Below are 20,727 nucleotides of genomic sequence, written 5' to 3' on the forward strand. Positions count from 1 at the left end.
GTGATTCACATATTTGAAAAGTTTAGAATTTCAATAAGGGATCAGTCCACCTGATTCAATTGTTAATTATTAATGAATAATTTGACCAATAGACAAAATAACACATTGAATTGAAGGAAGAAGACTCAGAATAGGGGTCAAATTCAAACAGTGTACACTTATAGTATTTTCTGGTTGTTGTCACTTTCTTTAGCAATAGTAAGCATTCTCCCACAATACCAGTGTATGGTTATTAATCCATCAAAAAAAGTTTCTCATCCTAAAATCCTGCAATTGGAACAATTTACAGTAATTTTCATTAAATAACAATATGGCTTATTTTATATGCTTATTTTTAGTTCATAATAATACTTTTATTATGCTCATTTTCTGTAATGAGGTTAAAGGATTTTTTAAAATTGATTTTAAGGAATGCAAGCCAAAAGTATGGAGACAAACAGTTGTAAGAAGAAGGGACACACTTATTATACGGGAAGTACGGGAAGACGATATAGGAAATTATACGTGTGAACTACAGTTTGGAAGCTTTCTGGTTCGAAGAACTACAGAATTAACAGTCACAGGTAAATGGCTGCATGTTTTCTAGAAGTACTTAATCAAACAGGTATTTTCTTATTATATGGAAGCCACATTTACTAATGTAAAAATTAATAAAGAAATGAATAATCTGAAACAAACATGGTGAAATGTGATATATTGTAATGCTTGAAGAATTTCACATTATATGTCTATTTCATTCATTTAATTTTATATTTTAGCTTGTGTCAATGTTTTCATGGAATTAGTAAAGGCTGTGTCAATGTGTACCTGCAAAAGTTAAAAGCTGATATAAGTCATACCTATGCTGGAGAAATAAATGGAAAAGGATTTTAGAGATATAAAGGTAAAATGTTTCAGCTGTATATCCTTCATCAGGTGATAATATGGTTCTAACCTTCTGTTCAGTTAGAATACCATTTGCCTACTGTATGTTTTCAAGGAGTGTCGTGAGACCGACTGAGCAAGATGTTAATAAGTAGTATATGAGAGGCCATGCTTTTACCAGTAAAGCTGAGTCCTGGACACATTGTGTTGTTATGCTTTTCATATTACAAAACTAGCTGTACCAGCACCTCCTACCATCTGTGGGAAGAAGGTATAAGAGGAGAACAGGCATCTCCACTGGGAAGGAAGAAGATCCATTAACCAGACAGGAGCCAGAGAAGAAAGACAGATGAACTTGTTGGCTGGAGAAAAAAAATAACTTTGTACCCGGCTGGTATAAATTAATGGAGGAACCAGCCATAGCTGTAAATAGGGAGGAGTCCCATTCCCCATATGACAGGTAGCAATGGGCCTCACATGGCAACCCAGTTAGTACACCCTCAGGGGTGCTTGGGATATGGAGCCAGGAAATGCAGCCCTGTCAGGGTCCCTATGTGCCAATGGGCACTGATGTGGTATGTCCTCCCAACTTCTCTTAAGACCCAGAAGTTTTTCCTGAAAGATATGCCATGACAACAAGTACAGTATAAAACAGGGCAACACTAAGCAGAGAGGTAGAGAGGAGAAAGATTATTATTATTGTTGTAATTGTATTAATTGGGAATAATTGTTGAAGAGGATTTTGAAGAAGTGTTGTGTGTGAATGAATAATCTTTATTTAATCACATTAATGTGTGCTGTATTGCTGTGTCTGTGGTTTGGCACTACTTACTGGTTACCAAGTCTATAGTATTGGATGGCTACACAGTGCTTACCGCTATAAGTGTAATAGAAGGATGACTAAATGGATAAATAACATGTACCCTTACAGGCATGTATACATATAACTTATATGCTTAAAAATTTGTTGTATATATATATATATATATATATATATATATATATATATATATATATATATATATATATATATATATATATATATATACTTTTATGCTTACGTAACTCATTTTTGAAATAAATAGCATATTTAATCAGAACATAAATTTTGCTCACAAATTTGCTCTAGATTAAGTTAGCTTTATTTGGCCATATGTAAAACCAGGTAATAATACATAAATAAATAACACAAATTTCGAAAGTTTCTTGAGCGATGGAGATGGAGGCAATGGTACATGTACTTTCAGAATGTGGTATGAAAATTAATGTAGTAATACAGTAATAAACATACACATCTACATCAGCCTTAAAATCTGTATTCTTTACATGGGTTGTCCAAAATGGAGATTCTGGCGTGTGCTTATTACTATCTACATATTGACTATATTCATTTCTGCATGTTGGCATATACTCCTTGATTTAGACAATAATTTAAAGAACAAGAGAAATGTGGCTGAATATTTCCTTGGCTCCACAAACCATGTTTGCCCATCTCTGCATTGGAAAGTCAGATTCTTAGACTGATGGTAATCAGAAAAAGAAGATATGGAATCTTTTAAAGGATATGGTATCTAAAGGAGATACTGTAGCAGAACGAAGTAAAAGTTGCTTATTTGCAGACTTCTTTTCTAAGTCTGTCAAGCTACTGTATTTATTCTTCATTATCCTTGATGATAGACATAGTTTAGCTTTGTAATTCCTCCCTAAGCAAATAAATCTCTTCTATACTGTCATGCTGTACACTGTTTGACTAACATTTTGTAAATATTGCAAAAACTACACAAAACTAAAGATTCAAAGTACTTCAAATTTCTGAAAGGAATTTATTTTAAAAATAGTAATAAATAAAACATAATAGAAAGTGTAATGTAGATGCTTCAAACTATTTTTGGACAGAATTTGAGTACTACATTAATATGCAACTTCAGAGAAAATAGAATAAAAGACCAGAATGCACCAGACGTTTTAAGAACAGATATTGATTAAAAATATATCTTATTGATTAGAATTTTATCCCTGAAATTGTTGTAAATCAAGGGTAAGTTTTTAATAGCCTGATGGTAGCGGAAACTGCTGGCATGGCAAACCTTAAATTCAGTCCTATTAAGACCCTAGAATTTTTCAAGAAAATATTTAACTGTTTACCAGTTACAAACTGTATGCCTCCAAATGGCATTTCCACGTACACCAAACAGCTTAGTATATGCAAAATATTACTGTTTGTTTTAATATCTCAAAACTTTGTATTTAAAGTGGTTTGATTTCCACTGTGACTTATTGACTTATTTATGTTGCTTTGGTTTGATTAAAATATTATTTCTTCCATTCAATCTAGATGTGTTACAATACTTTTATTTGTACTTTGTGTGCTTGCTTAGCTTGGCTGCATGCCTTCCACACTGTAGTGATCAGTTAGAAGACTTTACCTAAAATCTTTTTCTAATGAGAGTTTTTCATATATGAGCAGTATAGGCATGTTTATAATCAGAATAAAATTTTCATTTGTAGATAGAACGTTTGTATAATGGCATGTTGCAGATTTTGTCCCTTCAAGTTTGATTTGATAATGAGACCCTGTGGTTTCTGGTTTTCTTTGCTTGCAGCATTATACACTTTTAAATTTTACTCTTTGCCCATGAGGGGTACAGTACCATTCTGTACTATGGTGGTTTTATGCTTCTTTTTGAACATTTTCCTTTTTATCATTTTACTTTTTGGATGCTTGTGTTGAATTTCATAGTAACAATCTCCACAAACAATGTCTCTAGTGCACTCGTCTTTCATTCATTTTTCCCCTTACAGTTGATCTTTTCTGTTAAATGTGTCTATTCTTATTAGTCCTTCTCAGAGTGTTACTCAACCATTCTTTACAAGCGGGTTTAGTCATAAATCTTTTGGAATTTGTTGTCAGTTCTGTTTAGAGACAAAGAGACTGTGCCATTCTATAAAAACTAAATCTATTGTTTTAACAATAAAAACATGTACTTTATTGCAGTCAATATATTTGATCCCTACCTATTTAACTGCTGCATAAAGGAAAACAGGCTTTCAAAGAAAAAGAATATATTGCAGGGAATTACTTGGTTATTCATTATAAGAGTATTAAAGCTCTAGCTGAACAGAGCAGTCATGTTCTGCTTATTTTTGCTGACTCACAGATGCAGAATTTTGGGTTCTATTCCCACACCTGGGTGTTACCAGTGTGGATTTATCATTTTTCACCTGTGTCACTGTGAGTTTTTTTTTCCATGTTCTCCTTTTATATTATAAAAGACATGCATGTTTCTGTACGGATGTTGGCAATTCCAGTTTGGTCCAGGGTGAGGTGATAAGTATGCATGTGTATGACTAAGCCCTGTAATGAACTGTTTCCAACTAGTTCTGGTATGCAAGGTTTCAGTCCTCACATCCCCTAACTGGATTAAGCTAGTTTAAGAATGACATGATTATTTTTAGGCAATTATGATTTAGCTTAATTTTAAAGTACTCTTGAATTGGTTACAATGGCTTGTACAATGTAATACTTTTTTAAATGTAGGAATTTGAATAGGGACAACACCTCTCCTGAGAAATGATCACAATTGCTAAATATGTAAATCATTTGGTTTATCTCTTCTTCCTTTGTAATAATGGGCTTTCTAAACCCAACTCAGATGTTCAATACTGATAGCGGAAACTGGCTTGTGATTTTACCTTATGATGCTGTACTGGGGTATATGTACCAATCGAAGGCAGATTCAATAAAATAGTATTTTCATGTATAAGGTAATGGATCTGAAGAAGCTGCGGTGGGTTGGCACCCTGCCCAGGATTGGTTCCTGCCTTGTGCCCTGTGTTGGCTGGGATTGGCTCCAGCAGACCCCCGTGACCCTGTCTTTGGATTCAGCGGGTTAGAAAATGGATGGATGGATGGATCTGAAGAAGTATAATTTACCCTTTAATGAAGACACCTACTTTTCCCTTAGTGACAAAACAAAGCTGAAAACAATTCTATAGTTCAATCCTCTGATTCTATAGGTGACTGCTTGCAAATTCTTTGTAATGTACCCAGTGTGACAGATAGGGGTGCTGTCATCCCCTTGAACCCTCGGATCAGACGCCAGACACCAGATAAAAGTCCAATAATTATTTTTATTAGGACAATACAGTGCACAAAGCACCCTCCACCCCACAACACTCATAAATAATCACTACAATAATCAATCCTCCTCTCCCAGACGTGTTGTTCCCTTCCTCCCAACTCAGCTCGTCGTCTGGGATTTCCCAGAGTCTTTTATAGTCCATGACTCGGAAGTGCTTCAGAGCCCTCAGTCCATGTGATTATCCAGCACTTTCGGTTCAGGTAAAACTCCTCTTCTTCAACCCGAAAGCACATCATTTCCTCTGTCCATGTGACTAGGACGTACTTCCGGGCTGTAGGGAAAAATACAAGTCTCTGTGCCTCCCTGCAGCGTTCCCTGGCGGCCCCGACGTTATCCAGCAGGACTGTACAGGAAAACTCCATAGTTCATGATGCCCTGCTGGAATTCTGGTCATCTCCATGTCACAGGGAGGGCTCCCTCTGGCAGCCTGGGGGTATTGGCTGGGATGAATGGCCGGCCATAGTCCACACCAGTAAAACTGGAGAATACCATAATGGAACAATCCATATTTGTGAATTGTTTCTTAATGTAATTAAATCAATGAAAAGAATTACTTATACAATTAGATGTCAAGGGACAAGAATGAGCCTTGTTTTTGCTGGAATCAGACCTCTGAAAGACCTTTTGCATATGTTTTATCATGTTAAGTCCTAGGTTGTCTCTATTTTCCTCTTTTATACTCTTTATTGTGTAGAGCTTAATAAAATATCTCAAATCCCATAAACTTGCCACACTGTGGTCAGATACTTTAGAACTTCTTTTTAATAACATCTGTAACCTCAGGCAATTATACAGAGTAAGGAAACAGGCAGGAGTTAAGTTATACATTTCATTATGTATTATTGATAAAATGCCCAAAAATATTAAGGAAACAGAACATTATGTGAATATTGACAAACCATACCCTCATAGCCTAAGTAGCAGTGCATCTCATGTCCATAGGCGGCTCTCATTTTATCTTCAGTGTAGCTTGGCCTTTGAAAGGAGCATTGAAACGGACCACATGCCAGTCACAGTATGGCTGCCCAGATAGAGTTGTCTTTGTCATAGTCTTCTTGGCCTTATGGTGAAAGATAGAGTTAAAGGCAACAGGACCAACTTTACACCAGTCTTATTACAAAACACAAGCCAGTGGCATGTAGTAGTACAGAATGGCCTCCAATTCAAAAACAACCATAAGCATATACTTTAGACCAATAGAATTAATCTTCCAGTCGCTTCCTAACTAGTTACCAATGAAAGCGCTCAGGTACCACTCATGCCTAGTTGCTTTGTTTAGTCAGTTTATGGCCTTTCTGAAGTGGATGGCTTATAAGCTCTAAGTCCAAACACAGTCACCCTTGCCAAGCTGGTGTGATGCTCCATTCCCCTCAACATAAATTTCACATCCTGCACCAGTCCTACAGCATTTAAAGACTGATTACTCTAATATTACAATGTGTCATTTAGGGTAGATTCTTGCATTGCAAATGTGTTAAGAAAATGGGTAGATTATTTTACACCTTCATGAAAAACAATGAGAGAGCAGTACTTCAATTTCTACTTCTTTTTCAACTTGAGGGTTTTTTAATACATTGCTTATTTGAAGTTTATTGTGTTTATGCAAATATATTTTAATATTAAGATCATTATGATTCTTTCAAAGTTTTCATTTTTTAATTTACTCCTAATAAGTTTGCATAAGTATGAATTGAAGTTGAAGGCAATTTTTCTTTTCCATGTGGGTGCCATCAGGTCATTATGAGATACATTTTTACTTCTTTGCAAGTGATATCTTAAATGAGATGCAAAGAGCGTCCCACAGTGAAGGTTTCAAAATGTATTGCAGATGACAACGTCATGCAGAGGTCTGCAATGAGACATAGAGTAATGCATTGGAAATATTACTTTAATGAACCAGTGTTTTTTGTGAAGATTATTTTATTAATTCTAAGTTTCATGTGAAGCTGTGCATTTTCGGCTCCTTATGTGGTATGTCGAAATCAGCCAAATGAAAATGAACTTCAGTAAATACAGCTCTGAACACAAAAATTCTATCCCTGCCCCCACACTCAGCTCTTTCTCTTTCTCAGTACTGTTCCATTCAGGCTTTTATATCCAATGACTATGCCTTGTAAATAGGAGGCCAAAGGCAGCATTACACATCGAACAGCATTTCATTTGTTCTCAGAGTGCACACTGACACCAGTGTGATTTTTTTAAACTAAGAGTTACCCTAGTAGCATGAAATGCATAAAAAAGACATTGATCTTTAAGTAGAACAATTCAAAGAAATGTATAATATCTTTAGAGTTGGTATTTAGAATTTAGATTCAATGAATGTTAAGATATGTACCACAATAACATTTCATCCAGTACTAAAATAGACATATATAGTCACTTTGATCAAGCAAATGCCCATTCCCATACTCCTTCCTTTCTATTAGAAATACATTTTCAAAGTAAATTCACAATGCTAAGAAATATTTAACATACACACTTAGAAAAACTGTTTTAATTGTGGCATTACATAATTCTTTTTTATGTGAGACAATCATTTGGTTCAATAGGTACAGAAAATGAACTAATTTATTCAATAATATACTGTATATACTGTAGGTATTTATGTGACATTGGAGTCATAGGCATTGTGTCATCATGAATATTCTTAGTCTGAAGTAAAAGAAGAGGAAAGTGAAAAAAGGAAGTAAAAAAATTATATATATCAAAACTTAAAGAAAGTTAAAAACTACTACTTTCTTTGTCAGTGCACCTTTCTTAAGTATTTTGTATCTTGTACATGTTGATTTGCTTAATCACCTTTAAAGATGCAAGTCATCTAAAAGAGTCTCTATTCTGGTTAATTAGGTCCAGTGATTATGACCTGAAACTCCCATGCACTTTGCTTCTCTATATTATCTTTAAAAATACCCAAATTGTCCAAAATGTTTCCTGGGCAAGATTCAACCTGCGAACGCTACAATCAAGTTCCAACCTCACTGAGCCAAATGTTTTGGGTGTGCACCAAATTAACATCATTCTGGACCAAAATCTTTAAATGCCTTTCAGATGGCATTGGTGTCACAATCCCTCCTAATCCTCTAACAGCTGTGTTTGGTTTACTCCCAGATGGGCTTAAAGTGGAGAAGGACATACAAACTGTAATTGCCTTTACTACACTATTGGCACGTAGACTTATCTTGCTCAACTGGAAGAATCCTAACTCTCCTATTCTAAGTCAGTGGATAACTGATGTCATATACTATTTGAAACTGGAAAAAATCTAATTCGCACTTACAAGACCTATAACAAAACATTTTCAAAACCTGTCAGGATCTGATCAGTAACATTTTAGAATAAGCATTTAAATTGAAGAAGCAGGTTCTCTCCCCTCTTTTACTCCATTTATCTGTATTCATTTATTAATCTATTTACCTACTTTTACTAGCATAAAGTTTTACATTGCTGGCCTAGCTCTCTTTCTCAGGGGTGGGGGTTGATTTGTTCTGAACCTTTTTTTGTAAAAGTTGAGTTATTTGTATGGAATGCTATTTGATTTTAATACAATCAAAAAATAAATAAATAAAAACACCCAGGATACTATATATGTAAAACATTATCATATATAACATTTCAGGTTAGTGATGCTGTGTGCAGTCTTTATGTACTGCGTAAACAAAACCAGAAATGTCAATAAGTCACCCTACCCAATACATACATTTTCAAATTTGCCAAAGCCTGAGCACTAATTCGCAAGTAATGGCTAACTCATGATTAGTAAAAGGTTCAGTGAATCCTTTAAGCCTCATTCAAGAGATTTGGTGCTAACCTTTATCATGATGCAAAATACACAGAATATTAGGGTTGCTACACTCAGATCCTGGTAGGCCAGTGCACCTCAATGCTGATATTCCAGTATGTTTGTTTTTATATACCAGTCAACCTTCTAGAATGTTCTTGAATTACATAAGGGAACTGGAGTCACAGGAAACAAGAAAACTGCACAGTGTGTTCCATCCTGGAATCAAAATATGTCCAAGTGCTTGATATAGCAGAGGTAACTGCTATTTAAATGTGCCATCTACAAAGAAGATATAGTATACTACAAGTCATTGTCATACCAGCTTAATCCATTTTAGCTTTGTGTGGATTTGCAGCCTATCTAAGCAATAATAAGGCAGAAACCAACCTTGAATGGGTTTCCTGTCCCTCACTTGATTCACTTGAACTCACTCATACAGGCACCATTTACAATCACCAATCAGTCTAATTCACATTAAAATCAATGCAGTCACAGGGAATTTGTGGAAACTCTTCAAGACAGCACCTAGAGTAAGATTAACATCTAAGACCCTGGAGTTGCGAGGAAACCAATATAGCACATGTTTAATAAATCTGTTTGCAGCCTTTTCATTCCATAAATAAAGCTTGGCCTTTGGTGCATTAATTTTTATTTTCCTTCAGAATGTTTATAGTTTGTAAGATCAGGAAACATATACTATGGAAGGACCATACAGATGTGGTCTACTTTTATTTCTGATGTGCTTAGTAATATTGAAAATATCATGGCTAATTTTAATGTCTATTACATTCTGCTACAAAAAGCAATACAAGATTTTAGGTTATATGATAAAATTATGAAATTATAGTGATAGTAGCAAAATGGATCTTATATACTGATAATGATGCTCAATATAACGCAAATATGTTTGTAAATATTATTAACATTTGTTACCAATGAATCAATAATTTCTTCTATAGGTTTTTGTGTAAAGTAGTTATTGAGTTCAATTCATTTAATTTATTAAGAGTTGTATAATATATGTTAATAGTAAATTCATGATAAGTTACATGGTTACCACACATATGTAACATTTTAAGAGGTGTTGTGTTTAAACTGAAATTAAACTAATAGACAATAATAAACAAGACCAGCATGACAATTTTAAAGGAATTGCATTATTTTATTCTCCCAATGAGCAGTCTTTAATTTTATGGAGTGTTTAAGCTACTTCATAGACCATGCAGAGGATAAAGAAGGAAGTGTAGAGTCTAAATTAATCAAATGAGTCAATGACCCATATTCTATTACACAGATCTGTAGTGATAAATGCCTGGCATTGGTCATAACACTAATCTAGCCACTGTTTAACTTCAATTATGTGTTTGTTAAACCTCTGAAAGCTAGAATTTAGACAATATGACAGGCCCACACAGCAAGTTAAATTTACATATTACAGTTGGTCTACCCTAAATGAGGAAAAAATACACACTATTGTTAACCATGTATTTACAAAGCACATTATTGAAATGCTACACTGAAATACAGATATAAAAATTATTGAGGTAGTCAGTCACAATCATTAGCTGCCTTCTATTAATCAGTAACTAATTCTTAAAAGTAAATAAACTCCTAATTTAACTACCACCCCATCTGTTATTACATTCAAATAGCTGTGGTATTTTCTCTAACAATTATTTGGAGATGCACATGCTATTTTAAGTTGTTAAATTTTCTTACACTTTTCAGGGTGTGACTGATACCTTGTTGATCCATTTTAGAGTGTAATGTTTAATAAGGAAATAAGCATATACTGCTCAAATTTTAATATATGGAATCACACAATGAAGTATTCACTGTTTTACAGATCTCCGGAAAGAGATCCATGTGCTCAGTATTTCCTTTTTTAAAGTGCTACGTACTTTAAATGGTTATGTGTCACAGTAGATACACAATTAACACATGTTAACACATTTGAGGATGAAAAGCATTAAGGACCATTTCACACTTGGACATCGTCAGGGAGAAAAAATCCTTTTTGATGCATCTTGAAATTTCTTTAAACTTTTTTGTCACAGAAATGAGACTTATTTTCTAAATAACAGGTGAATCTTGACAAATGCTTTTCAATTATACAGCACTAGAAAGAGTCTACCACACAATACATCACAAACAACTCTAGGCTCCCCAAACAGGTCCAACCAAATTTATAATTAAAATGTCTTTGGAATGTTAAAGGATTAACGGTGTTTACAAGGAAAAATCCACATACAGACACAAGTAATATGCTTATACAGAATGTGAACCCTGCTCCAAGAGTTATGAAAGAACTTTTCGGCAATTTTCTTTTTATCCTTTGCAAGTATATTGCTAGAAATGATTGAATTAAACTAATGAATCCCTTAAAATAATTCAGCCAGATTTTCATGTGTGATGAGTTTTTTGAGCTACAGTGAAATGGGAATGACTTGATAGTCTCTTTAAATGTGAAAAACATCTACATAAAAGATAGAAACTGAAATTGTCAAAGATAAAACATAGCGTAATAAAAACATTTTGGAAACCTACTTCATCCTTTTTAATCCATCCATTATTTTAAGCATTTAAAGAGACATTTGTAAAATTATGCAATATCTGAGATATCAGCTACTTAACAAGGTCATAGTAGCTTACATTAACAGTTACTTTATTATGTATTGATAGCATTCAAGGGAAAAAATAGGTGACCTTTCTGTCTTTTAATATTACTGCAAGCACATCACTGGCTGTACAGAAAACACTGTTTTCATTCTCTCTGCAATTGCATGTATTGCAAGATCATGGTTTTTCAAAACACTTCCCATTTCTTAGTCAAAAGCTTTCACAATAGCATAGGTAAATAAAGTTTGGACCAAAAAGCTCTAACACTGAGCTTTTACTGAGATGTTAAACCATGTAGAGTCTTACCAGTACATCAGAAATGAGTGTAAGCTGTAATTTTTAAGTTTTATATGGCTCTGATTTAGCTGCAGAATCTTCCAGGTTCCTGCAGTACAATACAACAAAGGTAAGTCTTAAACACGGTTGTCACCTAGAAGTATCCAGTAGTGGCAGTGTCTTGATTGCGCCAAATACCGTATATACTCACATTTAAGTTCTCCTGTGGATAAGTCTGGGCTTGATTTTATAACGTCGGTCATATAAGATGAATGCGGAAAACTCACGTTATTGTTCCAAGAGATTATGCTATGCTAACGCCCACCTGAAAGAGTAACCACGGAGCACGCTGCCTATTTTTATGTATTGTACCTACGTGACTACACGGTAATACCTGAAATATTCTGAAGCGACGTTTGCACAGTTTTGTGTTTTTTGTGAAGCGACGTTTGTACTGTTTTGTTTTTTTTCTATCTCACACACTCATACACCTTTATCGCAAGAGCATCAATTATTTATGATGGAGCATTCGATCAGAAGAAAATATGAAGCTGGTTTAAAATTAAAAGTCATTGAAGTGGTGAAAGAAATTCGTAACTGCGCTGATGCAACAAAATTCGATGTGTCCGAGAAACTGGTGCGAGATTGGAGGAAGCAAGAAGATATAAATAAAAATAATAATTAAGTGTCACATTTTTGAATGGGCGTATAAGTCGGACAATTTTTCGGGTTTAAAGAGTCTGACTTATATGCGAGTGTATACGGTAAATAAATCTAGTGGTACCTGTCTGTTATGCCCCAAGATGTTAGACGTGACTGCTCACAGTTTTTGACTGTTCTGCTTCAGAAGGCAGTTTCAGTTTGACAGATTTGTAAGTTTTGAAGTTTTCAAGTGGTAAAATCTGCATATAGAGCTAAAAGAAGGAAATTGGTGTCTGGTTTCTAATGATGATTTTTTTAAAAGCAGGAGCAGCTGTTGGAATTTAATCATCTTGATCAGACTTCATTACGTCAGTGCACATTTGTCCTTTAGTATTTTGTATAATTACACTTGGAAAAAGCCCTTAAGAGGCAACTACACATTCAGTTTTGCCACTGAATTTTACCTGAAGCAGTTAATCTTATAGCCAAGAGAAGCTAAATTCTGAACCAATTTTATATTCATGTATACACATAGTGCAATGAAATTCTTGCTTGTATTTCCACTGACTAATACTAGTAGTACAATACCTACAAAAAACAATGAGTAAAACATCATGCATTGAATGCAACATACATACCATACATTATTACATTTTAAGAAGTTATGATCACACAGTGCCCCATGTGTTTGATATCTTGTCAGGTTTTGTGTTAATTTAAGTGAGAATAATAAAATGGGGATAATACCATTCTACAAAGCCTTTCAGAGTTGCTTTGCTTTCAGTAAAACAGACACAAAGCCATTGTATAAGAGTTTCTTTGAACTTTTCACTGCCTGTTTAGTCTTACTTTTTAGGGATAAGAATTATTTCAATTTTCCTGTGCCAGTAGAACTTAAAACAAAGTTCCTTTCTTTACTTTGTACATGATGTACACTTTACATTGTGTCATTAATAAATATATATTAGTCGAAAAAGTTACTTAGTCACGCACTTAAACATTTTTTGGATTACATTGTTTTGTTTTTTTCCTAATCTTAAAAGCTATTTTAAGTTTTGCAACGCAAATATAAATATGCTGTAAGTACCTAAAATTCCCTGTATATTTCTTATTTTTTGTCACTTTCTGGGATACTATGTGTTCTGGCAAACAGTAGCTCTGATGCTGCAAAGCTGAAACATTTCCAGTAAACCTTTCGATGACATTCCTAGATGGGTATTTATTGCATTATCGGAGTGTGATAAAAATTAATTGAATCCCAAGACCTCTAATGGCCAGAACACACCTTAAACCTATTCCATAGCACAAAGCATTTTTTAAGCTTGAGCTCTCTTGGGATAATCACTTGGAAGCTATTACATCCTTAACTGTCATGTTTCACACTGTTAGAATACCAAACACTTCTTGCATGATAACCTTTTTACATACACTTGAATTTTAATGGCCTCTATTATTGCCACAAAAGAAAAGGTCATTTTCATTTAATTTTCTTTAGGATTTGTTAGAATTAATGGCATAAGCCTTGAATATAGACTACTAACCATTAAAATAAGTATGCATTTAATAATGTGAAACTCATTGTATAATTTGCATGCACTACATTTCAGAAGTATATTTAAAAGCAGGTAATACTAGTTTGAAATATTTTTATAAAGGAACAAAAATGTGGGAAAATAGAAAGTTCTTCAGAAGGCAGTGTAATCATTAAATGCATAAAAGTATTTTTTTATATATTTTATGTGATTATTTTTTCTTTCTTAATTTGTTCCTTTGCTTTGCGTAAAATATAATGCAGTGCTCCATTAATTTATGAGAACAGTTACAATACAGTAATCAGTGCATTATTGCCTGAAGCAGCAAAAGGTGGTTATTCTGAGGTCAGGCTTGAATTATTTTACACCTGGTTTTATGCTGAATTTAAAAGAAACCCATTTAGTTTCTGTAAATGAATAATACATATTAAGTAACATCATCAAACACCACATATCCTTAAAACCATGCTATGAAAATTTGCATTAAAAAGGGACTATCACACTTAAAAAACAAAACAAAACAAAAAATGATGAAACTATCTCTCACAGTCCATTTAGTCTAAAGTACCGCACTTCTAGTCAGTGAAACAGTTCGTTTTGCAATGCCAACATATGTTGTTTACTGAGCTAAGACAAGTACTTTGTGAGTTCATTTTAATTGCAAAGCATTTCTCTATTTTGGTGATGATGCATGTATTCACCTCTACAGAGCAAAGGGGCACACAAACACTCTACCCTTCTTCACGAATGATGATAGGTAGAGAGTCAGTGATCAAACATAGGCTCATTTCCTACAACAGCATGCACAATACAGGATTGAACATTAGACAGTGTGGAGGTCATTGCTAGGCTTACTTACTCAAATACATTCATATTCTACATAAATAGACTGCTAAAATATCTATTGGAAGAGCATCCACAGTTTTCCAATAAAAAAAAGAAAATGTACATAAACAGCAACCATGATTAATGATATTGTTGGAGTATAACCTTGATTTATCAAATGCTAAAAGTTGATAAAGATCCCAGTGAACTTAAGTGAAATTTTAGGAATAAACTGCGCAAATGCAAAGCCTACGTTTTTCATGCTAATGTGTAATTTCTAATAAGGGGTGTACTGTTTAACATTTAAAGGGGTTGTGTTAAAATATAAGCATACATACAATTCCCATTATCATTTATGCTTGTGAATCAATATAATTTGCTTTCTCTTACAAACTTTAATTATAATATTAATGTTGTATTTGAATAATTAGCTTTCATAGCAGTGTAACCACTTTCAAAAATATTAATTTATTATTAAGTACCTTTTTTAAGGTGTTATCCATGTTAAGTTAAACATTGATCAGCTCAGAACTTTGTTAAAAAAAAAAAAGAAAGAAAGAAAAGTGTTGCTATTTGGTTGTGTAAATTTCACCATTCAGAATTTGTTTATCAAAGTCACAGGGAAGCTGGTGCCAGGTTTCAAAGCTTTGTTCAAAGCAAGATACCAGCCTGCTGAGCATTCATGCTTACATAAATACCATATATTCACTGTGGTGCAATTTACCATCAACCATCCTAGTCTAATAGGGAACGATAATCTCAGAAAAAGGTCCTGAAAACAAAACACTGAAAGAATCCTAGTTTGAATTCCAACTAAAATCCAGGCATTGCTTTCTACTTTAACATGCTGTCAAGTTGTACATTTTTTCCATCCATCCATCCATCCATCCATAAACATAAAATTCAGAAATTGTTGAAACACTATATTAAAAAAGCAAATAAAACACCTGGATTATTTTTTAAAATGGCAATCTTTTTTTTTTTTTTTTGACAAATTCATGTTTACAAGTCTTGTTTATACCCTTTCTACAGCTCTCTCATCAGTTTATCATGCATTTCATTTCTTTAGGTGCTGGATTATTTTGAAAGGAAAAAACGTAATCTAATTGCTTTCAAACCTGATACTTTGTCTATGACAATAGCAGATAACATAGAGTAAAGTCAACGATGCAGGATTAATGTTTTTGTAAATATAATCGCAATTCAGATCCAGGAGCGAAAGAATATTTCATTTGCATACTGTCTGTATTGGCATTATTGCGAAATCAATACTGTGAATACTGAATATTTATTGATTAATGCAGTCCCCTACTAATATTATAACCCTAAATCTATTAAACAATTTTAAAATGTATTTTTAGAAGGAGTTAAAGAATGACAAGAGCCAGAAAAAGGTTTGGGGTAGACACCCCATATACTTGGTATAAATCTGCTATAAATGAAGTATGTTATAGAGAGCAGACAGGAAGGGGGTGTGCTTGTAGAGATGGAACCTGAAGTGATGTAAAGTTGATTCTTCTTTGGAGGGTCTGGAGAAGAGAGAGAGAGAGAGAAAGTCAGTACACATTGCCACCCCCTTGCCCAGCATAGAAGTACAATCACTTAAGCCCTTCCACTGCCTCCCATATGCACATGTGTGACAAAGAGAAACTAAAAAAATAGTTATAATAGTTATAATGTAAAAAAAGCACTCTAAAACTCCTCCTTCTCTCCATTGGATCATAACAAGCTCTGAAAAACAGACAAGACTGACTTTTCAGCAAGTCCCTGGCCAGTTGACAACTAATGTAAATAAATTAAATTCAATTAAAAGCTCTAGAATGAAGTGTACAGTACATCTTTAGTTTATCATACACAGTTGTCACAGCCTAGAAGCCCTGCAGAGAATCCTCATTTCTGTGCGAGTACCTGCAATGTCCTCATTTGGGATATTAGCATCTCTTTATTGCCATGGGTGCAAGCAAAATTAAAGTTTTACCTAGAAATGTATCTTTCATTCCATTACTGTAGATCAGTTCACCATCTTTAGCACTGTAACACCACTGTACATAATCCTGCTTATCACTCTTTATTTAGCATTTGCACTGTCTTGCAGACAGAAATTTAAGTTGCTTGAGGTTCTCCACTAAAGATAGTTTGAAAACAAAGCCTAAAGGATTAGTGCTGCCACTTTCCATTCAGTTATTTAATTGAGCCCTGGAGATGAGACAAGAAAGCCTGTATCTTTTTCAAACAATAAGAATGTCACACTTAACTCACCAAGCTGGACATTCATTCAGTCATGGCTGCACCTTTATATCCTACTTGTGGAATTCTCAAACAAGAGATATCCAAACAAATACATGTAATGTATGGAAAACTCTGAGTACTGGAGTACAAGGACTGAACAGCTTGAAGCAACAGTGCCATTGTCGAACAGTAGCCTATACCATACATGATACTGTATGATGCACATTTTGATGTCTTTTCCAAACAAAAGTGGATTTGAATACAGTAAACCCTCGTTTATCGCGATTAATCCGTTCCAGACTCTACCGCAATAAATGAATTTCCGCAAAGTAGGACTCTTAATTTATAAATCGAATATTTTTGCAGTTAGAGCATAGAAAACTTGTTTACGACCTTCTAAATAAGTTTTTTTTAACATTATTAGGGCCCTCTAGGCATGAAATAACACCCTTTAGTCAAAAGTTTAAACTGTGCTCCATGATAAGACAGAGATGACAGTTCTTTCTCACAATTAAAAGAATGCAAACATGTCTTCCTCTTCAAAGGAATGCGCGTCAGGAGCAGAGAATGTCAGAGAGAGAGTCAGAGAGAGAGAGAAGCAAACAATCAAAAATCAATATGTGCTGTTGGGCTTTTAAGTATGCGAAGCACTGCGATAAAGCGGCTGCGAGGAAGGGAGCAATGTGAAGGTAGTCTTTCAGCATTTTTGAGAGGAGCGTCCGTATCCTCTAGGCAAACAGCCCCTCTGCTCACACCTCCTCCATCAGGAGCAGAGAATGACAGAGAGAGAGAGAGAGAGAAGCAAGCAATCAAAAATCAATAGGTGCTTTTAGAGCTTTTAAGTATGCAAAGTATTGCGTGGGAATATTTTATATCATTGAGGAGTTTTATTTAATACGTAATACATGCTCTGATTGGGTAGCTTCTCAGCCATCCACCAATAGCGTCCCTTGTATGAAATCAACTGGGCAAACCAACTGAGGAAGAATGTACCATAAATGAAAAGACCCATTGTCCGCAGAAATCTGTGAACCAGCGAAAAATCTGTGATATATATTTAGATATGCTTACATTTAAAATCCGTGATGAAGTGAAGCCGCGAAAGTCAAAGCGTGATATAGCGAGGGATCACTGTATACCTGCAACTGTACTCATATACATAATAGCCATGTATGGTGAATGTGTCTGTCGATGGTTTCCTGTCTAAAGTAGTGTCCACATTATTTATGCAGAATCAGAAGGAACTGGAGTCTTTTTCTATTCACCGTTTTGTACTATATGTCTCTTAAGGCATGCTTGTCAGAATGAAGTGTGTGTTCAGCAATATGGTGATTTTGCCATGGTATGACAGATTATACATACCAAAGAAAGTCATTCTTGTCTTGTTATGAGTTAATTCTGATTCATCTGTTTTAAATCATGCTTTGGTTATACAGTAACTGGTTTAGAGTACATGGAAGCTGATCTGGCAGATTATTAAGTGCAGTGTTGTCATATATAGCTACAGTGTGTAATATATCTGTATTGTGTAATATGTTGTCTTGAGTATTTAACATTTTGGTTTCATCTTTGTATACAATTTGCTAGTTCTGCTGTAATTCAGGTTTTTTGTGATGTACTGTGTCGTGTTCTTTGTACTTTTGCACTACAATTTGCTTTATTGGATTAATTATTTGTTGTTCTTGTCTTTTCCTAGTTACTGTCTTTATTGTATTGATTATTATTATTCTTGTTTTTGAAAGGTTTAATGATCTTCATAGTGGGTATATCATTTACTTTTTCTTATTATTTTATTGGAACACAAGTAAAATATCCGTTTAATTAATTTTACATAATGAACAGACCCAGTAATATAGGACATAACATATGCATTAAGCTGGAATGCCCATTTGTGATTCTTCCAATTAAGTACTGTACACAAACCTTTTTTTCTAAACACACTCTAGTTTTAAAATCAGGCAGACAATTTTTGAAAAGTCATTCATGAAGGTGAGGAGGAACTTAATAAGTGTTATATTTTTCAGTTAATATCTTCAATGCTTGTTAATTTATGCTACTTAAACTAGGTCCTATTATGCCTCCCAGTTATACAACTCATCTGTCATCTATCCATCCATCCATTTTCTAACCCGCTGAATCCGAATACAGGGTCACGGGGGTCTGCTGGAGCCAATCCCAGCCTTTGTTAAAAAAAAGAAAGAAAGAAAAGTGTTGCTATTTGGTTGTGTAAATTTCACCATTCAGAATTTGTTTATCAAAGTCACAGGGAAGCTGGTGCCAGGTTTCAAAGCTTTGTTCAAAGCAAGATACCAGCCTGCTGAGCATTCATGCTTACATAAATACCATATATTCACTGTGGTGCAATTTACCATCAACCATCCTAGTCTAATAGGGAACGATAATCTCAGAAAAAGGTCCTGAAAACAAAACACTGAAAGAATCCTAGTTTGAATTCCAACTAAAATCCAGGCATTGCTTTCTACTTTAACATGCTGTCAAGTTGTACATTTTTTCCATCCATCCATCCATCCATCCATCCATAAACATAAAATTCAGAAATTGTTGAAACACTATATTAAAAAAGCAAATAAAACACCTGGATTATTTTTTAAAATGGCAATCTTTTTTTTTTTTTTTTTTGACAAATTCATGTTTACAAGTCTTGTTTATACCCTTTCTACAGCTCTCTCATCAGTTTATCATGCATTTCATTTCTTTAGGTGCTGGATTATTTTGAAAGGAAAAAACGTAATCTAATTGCTTTCAAACCTGATACTTTGTCTATGACAATAGCAGATAACATAGAGTAAAGTCAACGATGCAGGATTAATGTTTTTGTAAATATAATCGCAATTCAGATCCAGGAGCGAAAGAATATTTCATTTGCATACTGTCTGTATTGGCATTATTGCGAAATCAATACTGTGAATACTGAATATTTATTGATTAATGCAGTCCCCTACTAATATTATAACCCTAAATCTATTAAACAATTTTAAAATGTATTTTTAGAAGGAGTTAAAGAATGACAAGAGCCAGAAAAAGGTTTGGGGTAGACACCCCATATACTTGGTATAAATCTGCTATAAATGAAGTATGTTATAGAGAGCAGACAGGAAGGGGGTGTGCTTGTAGAGATGGAACCTGAAGTGATGTAAAGTTGATTCTTCTTTGGAGGGTCTGGAGAAGAGAGAGAGAGAGAGAAAGTCAGTACACATTGCCACCCCCTTGCCCAGCATAGAAGTACAATCACTTAAGCCCTTCCACTGCCTCCCATATGCACATGTGTGACAAAGAGAAACTAAAAAAATAGTTATAATAGTTATAATGTAAAAAAAGCACTCTAAAACTCCTCCTTCTCTCCATTGGATCATAACAAGCTCTGAAAAACAGACAAGACTGACTTTTCAGCAAGTCCCTGGCCAGTTGACAACTAATGTAAATAAATTAAATTCAATTAAAAGCTCTAGAATGAAGTGTACAGTACATCTTTAGTTTATCATACACAGTTGTCACAGCCTAGAAGCCCTGCAGAGAATCCTCATTTCTGTGCGAGTACCTGCAATGTCCTCATTTGGGATATTAGCATCTCTTTATTGCCATGGGTGCAAGCAAAATTAAAGTTTTACCTAGAAATGTATCTTTCATTCCATTACTGTAGATCAGTTCACCATCTTTAGCACTGTAACACCACTGTACATAATCCTGCTTATCACTCTTTATTTAGCATTTGCACTGTCTTGCAGACAGAAATTTAAGTTGCTTGAGGTTCTCCACTAAAGATAGTTTGAAAACAAAGCCTAAAGGATTAGTGCTG

At 34.3% G+C, this 20,727-nt stretch overlaps 1 protein-coding gene across 2 annotated transcripts in view; it reads left to right on the forward strand.

Annotated features, from left to right (window-relative positions):
- LOC120523506 (interleukin-1 receptor accessory protein-like 1) overlaps positions 1-20,727 on the forward strand; it is a 1,790,033-nt gene that overhangs the window by 966,286 nt on the left and 803,020 nt on the right. For both annotated transcript variants that reach the window (XM_039744882.1, XM_039744883.1), the window contains exon 5: positions 410-563. In XM_039744882.1, coding sequence (XP_039600816.1) covers positions 410-563 — 154 coding nt within the window. The remainder of the gene's footprint in view (positions 1-409; positions 564-20,727) is intronic.

Source organism: Polypterus senegalus, chromosome 2, assembly GCF_016835505.1.
Source record: "Polypterus senegalus isolate Bchr_013 chromosome 2, ASM1683550v1, whole genome shotgun sequence".
Lineage (NCBI taxonomy): Eukaryota > Metazoa > Chordata > Cladistia > Polypteriformes > Polypteridae > Polypterus > Polypterus senegalus.